At 34.8% G+C, this 19,001-nt stretch overlaps 1 protein-coding gene across 2 annotated transcripts in view; it reads right to left on the bottom strand.

Annotated features, from left to right (window-relative positions):
* Positions 1-640: 640 nt before the first annotated feature.
* Positions 641-19,001, bottom strand: part of SMC2 (structural maintenance of chromosomes 2) — a 48,931-nt gene continuing 30,570 nt past the window's right edge. For both annotated transcript variants that reach the window (XM_068553099.1, XM_068553098.1), the window contains 8 exons: positions 18,756-18,949; positions 17,576-17,719; positions 14,177-14,371; positions 12,067-12,267; positions 9,606-9,722; positions 6,316-6,476; positions 3,148-3,295; positions 641-2,243 (listed from right to left, as the gene is read on the bottom strand). In XM_068553099.1, coding sequence (XP_068409200.1) covers positions 2,085-2,243; positions 3,148-3,295; positions 6,316-6,476; positions 9,606-9,722; positions 12,067-12,267; positions 14,177-14,371; positions 17,576-17,719; positions 18,756-18,949 — 1,319 coding nt within the window. In that variant the 3' untranslated portion in view covers positions 641-2,084. The remainder of the gene's footprint in view (positions 2,244-3,147; positions 3,296-6,315; positions 6,477-9,605; positions 9,723-12,066; positions 12,268-14,176; positions 14,372-17,575; positions 17,720-18,755; positions 18,950-19,001) is intronic.

A 19,001-nucleotide genomic window follows, 5' to 3' on the forward strand; every position in this document is an offset into this window, starting at 1 on the left:
GTCATCCAGACCTCTTTTAAATTTACTATGTACGATAAATGCAGATGTTTGAGCTGTCAGAGAGGTAGTGTATAATAGGTTCTGGAGACCAACTACTAAGATTTGTATCTTGGCTCTGCTATTCAGTAACTGTATGAACACTGTGGGCAAGTTTCTTAACTTCTCTGCTCAATTCAATTTCCTCAGTTATATAGTGCTGATAATAACAGTTACTTACCTCACTGGATTATTACTAGGATTACTAGGATTAAGTGTGAAAACGTGTGCAAATGAAAATAGTGTCTGATGTATAGAAAAAGCTCAATAAATATTACTCATATTATTGCAGATGTTTGAAACAAATGTTCCCATTCCCCTTAATGTGTTCCCTCTAATCAAAGAATAATGATATTACTCACAAAAATTTAACATGTTTGAGGATTTCCATCAGAAAGCAAACAAACAAATAGAAAATTTGTTAGCAGAGGAAACAAAATTAGTATATATGCAAAATATTCAATCCCACAAGTTACTTATAAAATGATAATTCAAATAGCAATTAAATACCATTTTATAACGAGTAAATTAGAAATATTAAAATTAACAGCCAGGTCTGACTAGGTTTTAGTCAACAGGCATACTATATTGGTGACAGTGTGAACTGATGATGTAATTCTTTTTGGCAAACGATTTGCAAAACATTTGAAAAGAAATATACTTACGTCTATTGCATGTGACACTGGACTTCCTGTAACTCAGCATTTACAGCTTTGTCTCCTTCTCCTCCCACAGTGGACAGAACTAATTCCATATTCAGTCTTTCCAATGTGCCCCACAGTATCAGTTACCTGGGTGTTATCTGACATGCTCAGATATGATATGAGGATGAAGGATGAGAAGTATTAAACCCAGGCCAGGAAGTATGAGCATACATTAGGAAAAGGATGCCACAAAGGAACTGAGACTCAAGTATTAAGAAATGTGGGGCCAAAATAACATACCCAAGGTCAGATTAGATTGTGTCAGAACTTTCAAGATTTGGAGTTTGAAACACATGGTTCTAGGGACATACTAAGAGATACTAAGAACCATATATAGTATTCTTACAGTGTTTGTTTGTTTATTAGCGCCATCTTTTGAAATCTTAAAGGAAATTCATGGTTTTAAGCTGGAAAGCAGAGGACACTAAGAAATATCATAATCATCAAATTTTGAGTCCTTTTGGTAGAACAGATGGATCTATTTATTTATATATATTGGCTCCTATATTCTCACTCACCAATAGATAGATTGTTATTGATTGATTGGATTATGAAAAGGCTGACAAAAATCTTTTTGAAAATATTAGGAGACTTCAGATAAACTTGCAACAGAGAGCAGCATGCAACATACCTTTCTCCCAAGCTTTTATTAAAATACTCATAAAGATTTTTAAAAAGACAAGACTGCACAGACCAATTACTAAGCATACAGAAACATGATATTCAAACATCATTAAAATGACAGAAATCTTTTAAGATCTGCTTCCCATCTGAGTCTAAATCAAGGATCTGGCATTGTCCTCAAGGAACTAACCACAAATAACTCAGTGCATGCCTAATAGCTTTCTTTGTGTTCCCTTTGTTGGTCCAGCTACTTGCTTTATAATTCTTCCTTACCTGAATGACATTATTAGCAATAGAAAACACACAAATATTACCGTAGGAATTAGCTAATTATTAAAAGCTGATTATCAGCTATATTTATCCTATAATTTAATTTCATCTGTTTCTTTGTAATTTTGCTTTTACGTACAAAATTTACCACCAAATATGTATCTCTGGCTCCCTAATATAAAAAAGACTTGTGTAAGAAAAAACATTTGATGACATACATAAAATCACAATCACAGTAATTGGACCATAGTTAACACTAATTCAGAACAGAGGAGTTTATGCTCATTTATAAGTGATTATATAAAGGAAGAGAAAATGGGTTAGGTAACAAAATGATACTAAATTTTTTATATGAACAAATTACATCAATCCCAAATTCTTAAAAAGTTTATGTTTAAAAAATAGGTCAAGGTGAAAGAATAAATTTGTACTTTTAACTTCCATATGTGATCATTTGGGTCCTTTTGCCTTGGATTTGGTTTCCTTTGGAACTTTTCCATTTTGACACTGAGTAAATCTGGCTACTGTAGAAACACCATCCACAAACTTGGTTTTGAAAAGGACGTTTGCATTGTTGAACATACCTTCCTTTAGGGACACCACAATGAACTTAAGGGAAAAAGAAAAACAGCATAAAAGTACTTTTTGCAGTATCCTTGAAGAAGTTCACTCTTTTTATACTGAGGTTAAGAATCATTTGGAGATATTTTGATTTTGTTATTGCTTTAAATGCTTCTTGGCTCCATGCATATGCACATCCTCAAATGCAAGTGACAAGTAGTTATTATTAGGCACCTCAATGAATTCTTTCCATACGCAGTTTTAGGAGTCTCTTAATTTTACTTTGAGTACTTCATTACCCAAGTTACTATCTTCTGCTGGTTGGCTGCTTGTTGCTATCTTCTCCAGTTAGTATCACTGTCTTGTTGCTAGCACTAAATGCCACTGTTAGCTGCTAAAAAACTGCCACAATAAATACACAGTGTATAATAACTATGGTAAGTGAAGCCCCCCAGAATTGTTCAATGCATTATCTATACAATCATATTTGGTAGCCTTAGTTCCTGCAGCAACAGTTCAATAAAAACAAACTGTTTTTAGCTTCAGGGTTTTTTTAAATCTACTTTCTAGGAGGAATGAAGAGTACCCCATTCAAGTGCCACATGATTTTCTGATATATTTTTCAGGTGTATCCTTGAAACAGTCTTGTTTTGATTGTGCATCTTCTGGCAGCTAGCTAGAGAAAATAATTACCCTAAAAAGTTCCAAATTACAAAAAAATTAGATTCTCCCTCATGTTACAACCTATAATTTATAATTCCAGGCTCTTTTCTTTAGTAAGAGACAAAACCCTCTTTCCTTCTATACCCATTTGAATAGAAATATATTTAAAGAGATACATAACACCTTAGTATTCCTCAATCCTGAATATCTTATTTATATTGACCATTACTAAAAAAGAGTTTTAGAAAACAAACACTAGAACTATTCTGAGACTTTTTTTGGTTCTTACCTGAGAATGTGTGAAATGAGTACGTAGCATCTGTCCAATATTCTGAGTATGAGAAAGATCCAAGGCTGCATCTACCTCATCCAGGATGTAAATTGGGGCAGGTTTGAAGAGGAGCATGGACAGTATTAATGACAAAGCCACTAAAGACCTAAGAAAAGAAGGCCGAAAGAAAAGCTGTCAGAACTTGATTTTACCACTTTTTACCAAAGCACTGAAGCAAATCTGCTATCCTGTTATTATGAATAGTGCCGATTTAGCTGAAAGATAGTTATAGAAAAAAGAATCTTAAGTTTCAAACTTGAAAACTTTTGTTCCATTAAAATGTTTCTTTTACTTTAGGTTTCCATTTTTCCCTCTCTTCAACAAGTTTTATTTTGAATAAAACAGGTGTATATTCTTCTTTCCTGTCAGATAATTTGGATGTTATATTTGGCACCTAACCTTAAGAAAAGATCGTATTAGTGTTAATAGTTTTCTTTCTCTCCCTAAAACTCTTTTTCAGTTCTTTTCTATATCCCCTTTAACTAGAGCTGTTTTTGTTCTAGTCTGGAATGAAGAAATATAATAATTTATATTTTTCTTAAATATTTCATTAAAAAGCCTTGTTTATTGTAATACAAATGTTTAGAATTATTTAAAAATAGTACTAAAATTACAGTAACATCTGTAGTACACTTAATTCTGTAACTTCAGATATCTCCTGGCATGCAGCACTGGAGTAAATAGTCAGTCTAATGCTTACTGTATTCCAATAGGGTATTTATTAAGAAACATGTAAGTGGGGAAAAAAAATTGTGTGTATAAGTAGAGGGGGTCTAGGAAGGTGAAACCAAAATTTCTAGCAAAGAAAATGAACGAAACAGTACAATAAAAACCAAACAAATTGATCTTTACTGCTATACAGGGTGGCTGAGGTCACTCAAGAAACCTAAAATTACTTTTCAGTGTCTTTCTCTGTACCAAACATTTAAGGCACTGAGCTTAAAAACAACTCACCAAGAGTTAAACTACTATGCTGGATTGTGGCATATCTGAAAATAAGTTTATATCATCTTAATTATGGAAATAATTTTTAGGTTCCAGTAAGAAAATAAGCATACATTCTCTATTTTCCTCAAAAAATTTTCTAGGACGTTGGCAAAAACAATTAAAGATGCTGTGACCTAAACTGTGGAATTCAACTTTGACTGACAGGCAGCAGAAGCTGTCTTTTTTGACTTAAAATATTTAGGAATTTTATCAGTAATGAAAAATAAAGAGTGGACTTCTATTCATAAAAATGACAAAAGATTTCATAAGAGAAATTAACAGGTCTTAGTATTTTCTACATCCATAAGAGAAGAGTTACATGATGGCATAGAGCACATGAGAACAATTCAAGAACTGTGGACTGTACATCCTGCAGGGGAAAAAATACAAAATTAATAAGCATCTTCAATTATATTGATATTCACAATTTTCTCTCAGGTTTTAATTATTTGGCTCTCTGCAGTTAAGAAGTTAGGCCAAATGACCTTCTAAGTTTCTCTCAATATACTGATTGTCTGAATCACTGTGTAAGGCTGGGAGAAACTTCCCTGAAGCCCAGAACATGCTATTTCCAGTACTCTTCTTTCATTTATGTAGATCCAAGTTTCCATTTGGTATCATTTTCCTTTCACCAGAGAGCTTCCTTTAACTTGTACAGTTCTGCCGGAATCAAATTCTTCCACCTTTTGTTTTTCTGAAAAAATATATTGCCTTCAATATGAAGAATATTTCTACTAGATACAGAATTCTAGGTTGACACATTTTTCTTTTAGCACTTTATAGATGTTGTTCCAGACTTCTGGCTTGCATAGTTTTTTTGTTTTAACATCTTTATTGGAGTATAATTGCTCTACAATGGCGTGTTAGTTTCTGCTTTATAATGGCTTGCATAGTTTTTTAACAAATCTAAAGTCATTCTTCTTTGTTCCTTGGCACTTAATATGCCTTTTTACCTCTGACTGCTTTTAAGATTTTTCTCCTAATCACTGGTTTTCAGCAACTTTATATGACATGACTTGCTGTGTTACTGTATGTGCAGGAAGCGGGTATATGCGTTTATCTTACCTGGGGTTCACAGAAATCAAGTATGTGGGTTTACAGAAGTCATCAAATCTGGGGCCATTATTTTTTTGAGTGTTTTTCGGTTTTACCTCTTCCTCTCCCTTTGAAATGCCAATTACATGTATGTTAGATCTCTCAATATTGCCCCATGGGGCAGTGAAGCTCCTTTTGTTTTTACAGTTTTGTGTTTCTAAGCTTGGCTTGAATAGATTCTATTGATATGTCTTCAAATTGAGTCATGTTTCTTTTATTCTGTCGAATCCGTTGTTAATCTTATGTAGTAAACTTTTCCTTTCAGGTATATTCTTTATCTCTAGAAGTTCCACTGGATTCTTCATTGATAGCTTCCATTTCTCTCATCACATTCTTTTTTTCTTGTAAATAGTTAATGTAACTCTTTAACCTCCTTGTCTACTAGTTTCATCATCTGTCAGTTCTGGGTCTGTTTTTCCTCTAGGTTATGAACCATATTTTCTCGATTTCTGTCTAGTAATTTTTATTAGATGCTGAACACTGTGATTATGTTGTTTACAGTCTCACCTTTGTTGTCTGTCTTTAAAGCAAGTTGGGCCTGCAATGAACCTTTGCTAAGGGGTGTCTAAAATAGCCTTCACTTTAGGGATAGTGCAAATGTAATGCTAAGGTGTAGCTCTCTGGGGCTTCCCCAAATTCTCATCTGTTTCCTTCATTTAGTAAGACTACTGGGCTTTGTGTGGGTTTCCCTCCCTGCCTCTGCAGTCAAGAAATTGCTCCTAGGGAGAAAGCTAGGGTAAACACTGGACTCAGCATTTTTGTTTCATTTCTCTCAGGTATCTCCTGGGTTATCCATTTTCCAATGTCTGAAAGTAATTGTTTCTCATGTAGTTTGTCTAGTTTTCTAGTTGCTAATCCTTATTTCTACTTTGTTGCCTACTATTTTAATCAAATGTTCTAACCAAAATTTGTAGTCTCACATATTAGGCTCCTTAAATTCTACATGCAAAGATAGCAAAGCAAATCTGAAATAAAATTGGGAGGCAATGAGATGATGGACTATAATAAAATAAGAGGATTATTGCAAAGGGATTACTCACTCACCTCTGACCACCACTAAGTTCAGTTAGGTTTTCTTTCCAAGTATTTCCTAAGGCAACCTTAAACTCCAGACCATCCAGTACATTTTGCCCTTCTGGTGGTGCAAGCATAGCATTAGCACCGGGCAAAAGAGTGGAAAAAATAGATCCAAAGTCCTTGTTCACCTGGATAAAAAAATAAAATATCAGAGAAGGTTTTCCAAGAAGAATCAAATGATGTGTATATACGCAAACCAGCAGGAGCATTTTGTTGCCTGTTACCCTAGCTCTGAGGTTGGCAAGTTATGGTCCATATGACAAATCTGGCCATGCCCGTTCATTTATGTATTGTCTATGGCTGCCAGCAATACAGTCTAGTGGTTGCAACACAGACTATATGGCTCTGAAATACTTATCTGTCCCTTTACAGAAAGAGTTTACTGAGCTTTGCTCTAACTTCCAGGGGAAACTAGAGGCTATACCTCTAACTCTACCATGAAGTTTTGATACAACAAAAGGCCATGGTTGCCGGAATCCTCAGAGACACACAATTGGATAATATAGGAGATTGAACTTTCAGCTGGAGAAGAAAAACAAAAACTCTTTTTGGCATAAAGTGTTCTCTTAAAAAATTTGTTTTCTGTTGACTGGTATGGTAAGGCCTGTGGTTATCAGCTAACTAACTTTAAGAAGCCTAAGATCAGGGTGAAGTCTAGGAGAAAAAGAGGCATGAAATCAAACCAGATCTGTTAAAGGGGTTCAATGGTTCTTTTCTATGCTTCTTCTCAAAGCCAAAGAAGTTAAGGTTATCAAGGGACAGGAACAGGATTGAGCCCCAAAAGAAAAATGCTAAAGAAGCTATTTGGCCTATTCCCATAAAGGCTCAGCAGAAGATTACACAGAGATTTAGGACCAATATTCTAGACTGTAACTGAGTAATTTTTGTGCATACACACTTGATCAATGACTTGAGAATTCAGCCATCTGTCTTCAAAAAGACATGACTAATAATCTTAGAGAGTTCAGCAGACAAAATTGAGAATGTATACATGCATGCACACATGTGCACACACACACGAGGATTTGACATCCATGTTCTCTAGGGAAATCTCTGCCTTCAAGTATAAAATTCAAGTGCAAATACACTTTTTATGAATATTTGTAGTAATAAGGAAATCTCCTAGACATAAACAGTCTCCTAAATATAAATTTACTAAGGAACACATATCTTAAGAACAACTGCACACATGCTAATATTCTACACAGAGAAAGTAGATTCTAGTTTTATCTGGGATAGATTTCCAGAGCTAGGCAAGGTTCATCACAATGAGGAGAGGACCACTGTCTTTTCTAGGAGAAAGATAGAAGATAGCATAGTATTTATAAACACCCTTTTCTTTTTAAAATTTTTTGATCAGGCAGGAGAGAGGCAGCTCAAAACTAAGACTACTAAATGCTACTAAATCCCGAAGATGACCATGGATCCCATGTGGAAATTCCTCCAAAAGGGAAAAGACAAACTTATCAGTCAATGGGTAGAGAAGAATATAGATAGGAAATAAACTGAATTTTGAAAATCCAATAAGGCTAAGAAGGAAACAAAAAAGAAAGAAACACAACCAGTGCCTAAAATACTCTGGCTTTGTGAATCAACTATACTTGAAGCCATAAGGAAGTAATGTAATGCTGATAGTAATAGTACCTACTTCATTAGGTTACTTTGAGAATTAAGTGAGAAAATTAATAGAAGAATAGTGCCTGACATATATCATAAACACTCAATAAATTTACTTGCTTTGGGAGAACTTTAGAGACTGGGGAAAAATCAGTTTAAAAGATCAATTTGTACTCACACCAAATCCAGGAACCATGGTGAAAACAAAAGACAGAATCTCTCAGACCTAGTATTAAATCCACATATTGTGCAAGAACAATGGGGCCAACTTTTTGCAAGCATTTTTAAAAAGACAAATACTACAGGGAGACTGAACACTGAAAATAAGTTGTAGAGCAGGAAAAACAACGCAATTGAAAGACATAATTGTTCTGCCATTACCAAAAATAAAGTTCCCGAAGAATTAAAAAGAGAAAAAGAGGTAAGGTGCCAGTTAAATCCCAGAGGCCCAGGCTTGTTAAAGTACCAAACAGCATAGTAACTATGGAATCTTTTGAGGAGGAGTCTTTTTCTATGGTAGATATAGGAAAACTTCACAGAAGAGGCTAAGGAATTATCCTAAAGGTGACAAATCTATGCAGCCAGGGAAGTAGAAATAATAGTAAAGAACCTTGAAATCTGCCAAAGTTGTCATAAAACAAAAGAAAAATGGTAATTGGGATTCTGTTGCATACGAATCCTGGAAATGAATACTGAACTTATTACCCAGTTCTACTTCTTAAAAAGCAACAAAAGGCAATTTTAACTTCAGTTCTAATTAGGAAAAGAGAATTCCACTTTTTCTACCTTTTGACTGTTATGATATTAGGCTATTTCACCTTTCTAAGCTTTTGTTTCCTCATTTGTAAAATAGAGATAATAATGATGAAAGTTACGGAATTAAGATAATTCATGTAAAATGACAGAACTGCTCTTAATTATAATTATATAAAATTAATAATATTACTTTATAATTATGTAATTATTAATCTAACATGTATAAAAATCCTTTGCTAAAAATCTAAGAACGCCTAATACTTATGAATTCTGAAATGCAATTAATTTATAAGTGGTAAGGAACACACAATCTTGCTATAGAAACATTCTTAGAATATTTGACCTCTGTGAGTCTAGGCAAGAGAAACCGAAGAGCTAAGAACTGAAGGGGTCCTTTGGAGAGGTTTTCCAACAATGAGAGCTTCCCCAATGTGAAACAGATAATGCTTCCAGTTTTAAGCAGAGGATGAGTGGGACTACAGCAGATACATGGAAGAAACCTAGATACTGTCCAATATTAGAACCTATGATCTCATGAGAAGGAAAGCGGGTAAACAGTAACCCAGACCTGGCAAAAGATGTAAGAAGGAAAAATGTAGAAATCTAGAAAATTAGAAATTTAATGGCTTAAATTTAATAGCTTAGGAACCAGAGAAGTAGACTATGAGAGCATGATGGAATGACACAACTTACCTTTGCAAATCAGTAGTAAAGTCCAAAAGGACAAAATGCTTTAAAAAGCCTACAAGGTTTTAATTAAGGTCTGAGCTGTGCCTCAAACAGAAATTAGCTATTTCAAATTCATCTTAGAGTACAACCCTATTGACTTTATCTTTCATCCTTGCCTCATACAGAATAAATGATACAATTTTTGGTTCAAATACCTTTTGCCAAGCAATATTTAGGGCTTGGTTTTTCTTCTGGTCAAGGTCTTCTATAGTTGCAAGGATTTTTGATTTGTCATTTTCTACAATTCTCTTCTTCTTCATCAAGTCATTATACTAGTAAGATAAAAGGCATACTTAATTGGGAAAACACAAAATTTTCTTTATATTCTAGAATTCAGTCAAGAATAAAGAGATTTCATTATTTTTATACACAATATATACAACTCCTATTTACCAAAAAGATATACTACACTGAGTTATAAATGTAAGCCAAATTAAGGAAAGTAAATATATCATCTATATGTAAAATTCAATTACTATAACTGAGAATTTATAGGACAAGCTGTTGAAATACTTTGACTCCACTAATATTCCCTTATCTTCCTAGCAGCCAAGGCAAAAAGGAAAATTCGTCATACGTAAACTCAAAAGTAGCCCTGCATGCTTAAGAAGCAAGGTCAGTCTTAGCAGTGACACAAATAAAATTTTAATTCTTCACCATGATGTATAAAGTCCTACATAAATTGGATCTTATTTATCTCTGAATTTTTGGCATCACACTCCTCGCCAGGCTCCAGCCATATGGTCTCTTTTTTTCAGTTTCGTGAACATAATGAGCTCACTGTAGCCTTATGGCCCCTGCATTGTTCTTCCTCTATTTCTGACATAACAGGTGCCTCAAGTTTCCACTCAAACATCACATCTTCAAAGTAGCCTTCCCTGGTTAATGCAGAAATTTACTGAAAAAAATTTTGAGGGAGGCAACAGAGGGAGAATAAACCATGAGCAGCAGCAGAACTTTCTAAAAATCCTTTTAACTTATTTCTCCTCAAAGCCTCACATTTCAAGGAGCTTCAACTTCTCCCTGAAGAACTCCAGCCAGTCTTGCTAGTTTCCTTGCCAGCCCTCTCCTTTGTGGAGAGGAGGCTTTAGGAGCTTGGCCATATTTTTATCCTATTCCTTGCCGTAATTCCATAGTTTCTTATATGTGGTGACACAAAATACAACAAAAAGCAAAGGCCAGCTGCTGATCAACAATAGAGCCTTCCTCTCTGGTAAGGAGATGGGAGTTAGTAAATTCTTTTAAAAAAATATTAGCCCCAGTTATCATTATCTAATGGAAGCAAACAAGTAAAAGTAAACAAGTTTCATGATGTTAAGCAGCTCAAATTCAGACAAAATATTTCCTTTCCAAAAAGATGCCATATATTGCAAAGCTTTAATGGAGAAATGTAAACCAGCAGGAACATTTTATAGAGAGATCACAGCATGTGCATTATTAGACTGTTCAGCATCTAACATAATATAGATTCTCTGTAGATACTAATGTCAATAAGTTTAAAAAAACCTGTTACCAAAAAATTTGTTAAAAGTGATTGAGCTCATAAGTATTTCCATGTTTACAGAGCTCTCATTAACTCTGTTATACAAATTCAAACAGAATTTTACAGAATTAAAGAAGGTATAATGTAAAATTACTCAGATTGCTATTTCCTATGGAGCCATCAAGAATAGGAACTGCCTTCTCCTTTGGGTTTTTCTAGCGACATGCAGACTATAAAAGGTAGGGGTGATGGATAACATTATCAAGTAACTGAGAGCATTAAAACAGAGAAGACGCTGCTGCATTTACAGATTAGTAAAACAGTGTTTATGTATATAACAATTTTAGCCATTTACTTATGTGATGGTTCCAGCATATACTGGAGTCAAAGGAAGACAGCAGTTATGGAGTGACTGACTGACTGTGAGGAGGCAGACAGCAGGATACAGGTATCCCCCACTTTTCAGAAGTTTGCTGTACACCACTACTTTTACAAGAAAAGGTAAAAAGCACAAATAGTGTTCAGCATGTGTTTTGCAGTGAGCCCCTAGAGAAGCAGCACACACCCCGAGCAGGGAGAGTGACACCATCAAGCTCCTCACGGGGAACAACACTAAGCATCTCAGCACTAAGCCGCCAGAGCTTTGAACTGTGTCTATGAGCATCTGTGCTTTATCTCAGTTTATTTTGTGCGTCTGTTAGCAAGATGTGCCCTAAGGTAATTGCTTCTTTGCTTTATACCATTTCACAGGAATAGTTTCACTGGATTGGCGCTACTTTTGGACAGTGGGGGAAACCTGTACTCTATTTTTCAAAATCTTTCAAAAAAGGCAAGTGAAAGAAATGATAGAAATGTGAAGAGTTAACATGATCAAAAATGTTGTTTTTATTTACACCAAAAATAAGAAAGGAGTTGGAAAAGTCATTCAAGGTGAAACAGAATATATAACTGATGATGCAAAAAGAATGAAATAAGAAATAACTGAAAAGGGAGAAAAGGAAAACGCAAAGAAAACAAGTTATCAAAAGCATCAAGTAAAAGATTGACTCTAATAATTGCCTCAGGGGTCATATGAAGCCATCAAGGCTACTCATATTCTGAAGTGGCCAAATAGTCATAGCAAAGTGACTTACCCGCTCTTCAGCTTCTGTCAGTACATTCATAGCTCTCATGTTGACATTTCTTCCTAGTTTCTCCTTCATTTCTTGCAACTTCTGAAGTCTCTGACCAGCTTCTTTTGGGTTGTTAGTTTTGAAATCATAGGTGCTATTGGGTTGCCCAAAGAGGTGTTTCTCTGCATTAATCCAGTCATAATCTTTCAACATTTTGGACACCTAGCCACATGCAATAATGATAACAGAATGATATCATTGCTTACAAACCTGTATTTAAATATTAGTTTCTTAAATATTTACTAATTTTAAACCAAACATTTTGGAAAAAAATCCCACAATGACACATTTGGAAAAAATGAGATTCACTGTTGACAGTGAACCTATAATAAGTATGAATATTTTTACCTGGAGGATAGGTAAGAAACTTGAGACTATACAGAAAAAGATCTTCCTATTACTCAAGCATTAGAGTAAGAGCCAACTCAAGAGAAATAGTTACAAAGTGTGTGTGTGTGTATACACACACATACATATATAGAACATCTCCATTATAATGAAATATAAGTCAGATGAGGCTCCAGATTTTACCAAATTCAATCTATTGCTTCAAAAAAACAACTTGTGAAAGTTAAAAGTCCTATAAGAATACTTACTTAAGTCACAGATTTGGTAAAATCATGGAAGCCTAATCCTGAGTGATATCTAATAATTCTTCTGGAAATTATAATCTAAGTAAAAAACTGTCCTAAATATTGACTCTATCCCCTTGCCACCCTCTTTTGACAAGGCACAGTAAAATACTTCTTCATATAATATAACCAATTAAAGTTTTTTAATTATAGTGCTTAAGGAAGACTTTCTTCTACTAGAATTGTTCCAGGTTGGTTCTGACTGGTAGAATCTAATCCTCGTCAATCATCCTTATTAATTCCATAGGTACAGTCTCCCCACTAGAATCCAAAGTAAAATAATCATTTCTTTCCTGCTGATCTGTGAGCTCTATGAACACATTCTGTGTTCATGTTGCTCATTCTTATATCTTTAGTGCTGGCATAGTATGCAATAAATATTTGATAAACTACGTATTTCAAAGAATCCTTGACTTTTTAGCAGTTCCACTTACAAGTCCTTCTTTCTACCCCCTTCCCTTAACTGTAAATAAAATCCCCGAGCAATCACCAATACTAGCATTTTCAATTATAAAAAAACCATTAACAGTAATATTAGCATTGGTAATAATTCAGTGAATCCACTAATAGGAGGCTACTAGGAAAGCAATACTAATAAAATACTAGGGTATTATGACGTGGCCATAAAAAAATGTTTTTTAAACCAAGTAATGAACCTGAACAGATACTCATGGCTCTTTCAGAGAGGGTGGAAGACTGTTTTGTATGTTCTTATCTTTTTGAAATTAAATCTCTTGTATTTTTATGATGTTAAAAAGATTTAAAAGGCACCAAACTGTTACACACCAGTAAGAAAACATGCTGAGTGAATTACTAAGACCACATAAATGCAATCTCTTGACAACGAATTTCTACAAAACCATGTATTTTCTCTAAAGTACTTAAGGCTCTGTGACACATGAAAGAAAGAAACTTCAAGAGTGACCAAAAAACTGTGGGATAACTTCAAAAAGATAACTGCTTGGCAAAACATCAGATTTCAAATGAGGCTGCTAAAACTGACTATAACCGATCCTCATAAGGACATCCAGAAACCAATTAAGACGTTATTTTAGAAGTTGCCTGTGTGTATTTCTCTGTGAGTTCCCTAAATTCAATTTGCAATAAGGTAAAGAATATATATTATTACTACTAATACATTAATAATTAGTTCTATGAGCAACTGGGGATAAAAACCAGTCGTTTCCATAGGAGACCCACTCAATATTTGGTTAAAAACATCTTGGAGACGGAATAAACACCTGAAATTAAATTTAAAAATAAAACATTTTTGCCTATTGGTGATTGCTGAGGAGCAGTTAACATAGTTGTAAGCCTCAAAATTATGTTACACAGTAGTTCCGCCATTTATAGTAAGGTCTTCATTGAGCAGGTTACCAGAATATTTCAACCCAGAGGCAAAAATCTGATCAAGGGTAAGAACGAACAACACAACGTGCCTTTGCAGCAGCATCTTCAGCTTCCCGTTTATGTTTGCTGATGTTGTGGTCCAGTTCCTTAATTTTAAGCTGAGATTCATTGTTTTGCTCCTTATGTTTTGCTACTTCTGCATATTTAGCTTTAACTATGCTGTCTTGGGCTGTTATCACTTCTTTTTGCTTGGTCACCTCTTCTTGAGCTTTATTTACTAACTCCTGAAACAGATAATCAGAAGACAACATATAGCAAGGTAAGATGGAGACATTTTTAGTTTACTGAAAGATCATCTAACAGACTTCTGGGCAAGATGGCAATGTGATTACAGACAGGTAGTTATCTAACCCTCTACATTTTACGTCCCCATTAAAATGACTAATGAATTTACAGATAAGTGAAAACTTGTATTACCACTAGAAAAGAAAAAAAGGATGGGATGTATTGTTCATGCTGAAAGCCACAATGTTTCTGCAAGATACAGTGTAATTGGGATCACCTGGGGAGGAGGGACTACTGGACTCTGACCTGTGAGGTCTCTCAAAAAAGCGGCATTTTGGGGAGTTTACAAGATAATCTGACAGACTCCCAAATGACATTTATTAGGAGGGGCAAAGAACAGGGGTGGAAGCAGGTAAGCTGGCATTTGTTCCTTTCCCTTCTATAGAAGTAAGCCATAGGGACTTTACCAGTGGCAGTAGAAAGTCAGAGTGTTTGGTTCTAGCAGAGGGATCAAAACGGAGATATGGAAGAGGAAGAGACACTTTTTTGATGAAATGGATCTGTGGCACCAAGAAAAACTTCCTGCCTTGACTTTTACTATCCCCTACCTCCCAAGGTTGAAGTTATTCAACCTCCAAAGTGATAATTACACCTGGGATTTAGTCTATCAACTCTCACCTCCTCCCCCTCAAACCTCTTTGCTAGATCTTAAAAGTCCTTCTGGTAAAGATACGGTCACAGACTCACACAAATGTCTGAAAACAAAAAAACCTAGCTCAACTCAGATTTAGGTAGAGGGAAAACAAATAAGTAGAACAACCAGCTAAAAGACTCTGAGGAAGAACAGATCTCTGTAAGTGATGAAAAGCACCAGTAAAAATTTAGGAATTTTTTAGGCATGCTCATTAGAAAACAAGATCATTTTGATCAGTAAACAATACTTGACATTATGGTTAGGTTATGAATGTGCCATAAATGCTTTAATTTCCTTATAATGTTTAATTTGTCTTACTAAAGGTCCTTTGCAGGAGGAAGATAAATCACAGCATTCATCTAAAAAACCCAAAACAAAAACCCATGACAAAATCGTGTTTATGAAGAAGATTCTCTCATGCCTAAAGGTTGAAGATTGCATCGCAGGTATGACTGTTTCAATCTTTACAATGGTAAGAAAAAAACAAGGAAATCTATCACTTAAGATTGAGCAAAAATAAAATTTTAGTTTTGTTTGAACCTAATTAGTTAGTAGGCAATTTCTCTTCTTAGCTCCCTGAGAGTGTCCTTAGTTACTCTTATCAGCAAATGGAAACAATTTAGAATGTAGAGGCTGAAAGAACAACCTTTACAAACTAAGTGATCCACTTTATAGTTTTCCATAAAGAGAAATGGATGCCCTCTTTATAGAAATATGTACATGTTTTGATTTTATCTTTATTTAGATTAAGGAAGAAGTGGCTTATTTTACTTCCACATTTCTCTTTAGAAACATGACATCTAATTTTTAAAAATTCCACAACATGATGGCCATGAAAGATGGTAGAAAATATGGAGGAAAGAGATGAAAAATGAGATTAAAAGACAAGTCAGAAGGCAGAAAAGAAACTGTAGAAAATGTAATCAGCAACACAAAACACAAAGCTGAAAAGCATTTCTATCCCTTATCTTCAAGAAAAGAGTAAAGAATTGTTATTCTGCTATTGGTTTGATAAATAATGTGTTAAAAAAAACAAAACAAAACTTGAATTTAACCACAAACAGAATGAAGAGGAAGGAACTACTTTCTAAAACACTGCATGCTACAACAATTAAAACAATCATCTCAAGGGAGAAACAACAGAAAATGTAAAAGCTGATGACAAAAGGCAAAAACACACTTTACTATAATGTAGGTAAAATGGATGGAACTCCCCTGTTAAAAGCTGTTATATTTTTGTTAACATGAAGATCAATGATATATTACTTACAAAAACAGTATCTATATAGCCACACCACAGAAAACTTAAAAATGAAAGTTATATTGAAAAAACAAAAGTGGGTACACTTTTTGTACAGCATGGTGACAATATTTAATAACACTACTGTATATTTGAAAGTTGCTAAGAGTATATCTTGAAGTTCTCATCACAAGAAAAAAAATTCTGTAATTATGTATGGTTACTAGACTTACTGTGGTGATTGTTTCACAATGTATGCAAATATTGAATCATTACGTTGTACACAGGAAACTAATATAAATGTTATGCTAATTATATCTCAGTTTTTAAAAGTAGGAGTAGAAATAATATGAAATAAAACAGAATTCAAGTTCAGAATTAAAAAAAGGGTCAAGAGGGTATCCAGTATTCACGAGGGACCATATCTAATATTTGTAGGTAATAGAAATGTCTTTATAACATTTGAAAAAGCCCCTCAGCCCCAAATCCACCCTCTACTTCCTGCTTCTGAGATGGGGACATTTCTCCCTTGCCAGGTGCAACCGTATGAAGCCTCATCAGTAAAGGATGCTATAGGGACACTGTAGAAGGAAGGGGCTTTACTTCTTGGTCCAATGTGCTTTTCTCAAAGGCAAGCTTGTCATGTGCAGGGGCTAGCAGCTTTCATGGCTTCCCCTGGCATCCCAGCATGTCCGCAGGCTGGGCACCTCCCCATGGCCAGTCCCCATGGCATCCTGGAAAGCTATTTCCCAGCAAGTGCCCCTGTGTAGCACTTTCCTATGCATGATTTCCCCTAGTACTCCACCAAACTCCACCACCAGTGGGCCACAGTTATCTTCTCCAAGTAGATGTGGTTCTCAGCCCTGCAGGTAAAATGGGGCTCCTTTCCAGATTTGTTCCTTCCAAGGGGGCGCTGCCTCAGCCTTATGGGTAACGCTGTTCCCTGTATCTGCTGTTTGTATAGTCTTTAGAGTTTTCTTTATCTCTTAGAAATCAATGCTGCATCATTCCAAACTCCTGTTATAGTTAATAATTTTTATTTAAGCTTTGCCTGGTCAAATTACTATGTAGTTTTTGTCTTCTGAATAGACCTGGACCAAAACAATTAGTAATATTATTTCAGATCTCTTTCTGGATTGGTACTCATCATTTTAACTCATCATGACAGGAGTGAAGAGACTGAGACCTCTAAAGTCAAACATCTTCAAGCCACCATTTCAGAAGTAGATTAACATTTGTAATTTCTCTAATATGGTTAGTAAATCTTACCTTATTTTTAGCCACCTCAGCTGCCATTACTGCAATCTGACCTTCATAGGATTTGATAGCTTCATTTACAGCTTCAAGCTGTTGTTCATTGGATGCATGCTCTCTCTTGAGCTCTTCTAGCTCCAGGGTGATAGCTTCAACTTCCTATAAGAAACACAGCATCTGGGCATTCAATAGGTTATTAAGTACTGAAAAATAAATACATGTATGTCAACAAAATAAGTAAGATTCTCAAGCAAGTAAGACCCATAGCTTAGTTACTCAACTACCAAAACATGTAAGCTACTTCCAAAGAAGAAAGGGGAAAGGAAATTTATTTTTCTGTATTAAAAAAAAAATGACAAATGTACATACAATTTTTATGGGTTCAAAGAACTTTGTATAAACTATATCCTTTATCCTTTTATTCCTATAGGGATAAACAATATACAGTTCTACATAGCAGATAAATTAACAGAGGTAAAGCCTTTTTAAAACAATTATTCAGTGACAAAAAAATTAGTTTCTTAATTTTCTTCTTTCCCATTATAGCCTTTAGTTCTTTAGAAAATACTGTGCAAGCTATGAAAGAATCATAAGGTGGGTTAAAAAAAACAAAAAACAAAAACTATGAACAAAGTTAGACTTAAGTGAAATTGTACAGAATAGTGATTGAGCACAGCCTCTGCAGACAGAAAAACGCAGGTCAAATTCCAGCCTTGGCACTATCCAAAAGATATAATCAGATATCACCAGTCTATGATCGAATAGCACTTTGTAAATATAACATGCCTGGTCTTACATCATTCTTTCACAGTGTATGTATGTTCACAAAGATGATCAAACAGAAATGTCAACAGTGAATCTCTGATACGACACAGCTCTGCGTACATGATATGAGCTTTGGTCTACTCTTGAATGAAACATTTACCAAAAGGCAACTTTCCTCTTTCTCCAAAATTAGCAAGCCAATGCAATCCCTACTCAAAATTATATAACACTTAATTCCAGGGTTTCAGAGTAAAGCAAATTTTAATTTGACTCATAAGATGGTAATGTGTCTCCTAAAGAAGTACATCTCACTTTTGGATTTTGTGATAAATACCGATGAATAAGGCCAAGGCCAACCAATGGTGCTCTACCACCTTCAGTTCTATTCTGATGTTAAAAGATTAGTTCCATTTCAAAAAAAAGTTATTACCTGTTGTTTTTCTTTCATTTTCTTGGTAGAAGCATCTGCTTTAGTTTTGGCACAATCTAGTTTCTTCTGTGCATCCTTCAGTTCTCTCTCTCTTTCAGCTTCTGCGTTTTTCATTTTATTCTCCAATACTTCGTATTTTTCTTCTGCTTTTTTTTGAATTTCTTTGGTGTTTTTTAAGGTCTCCTCACTTTCCTCTGCATCATAAAGCAGGTAAATATGCCTATGTGAGGTCTTCCAACAACTATT

Source organism: Eschrichtius robustus, chromosome 10 (genome assembly GCF_028021215.1).
Source record: "Eschrichtius robustus isolate mEscRob2 chromosome 10, mEscRob2.pri, whole genome shotgun sequence".
NCBI lineage: Eukaryota > Metazoa > Chordata > Mammalia > Artiodactyla > Eschrichtiidae > Eschrichtius > Eschrichtius robustus.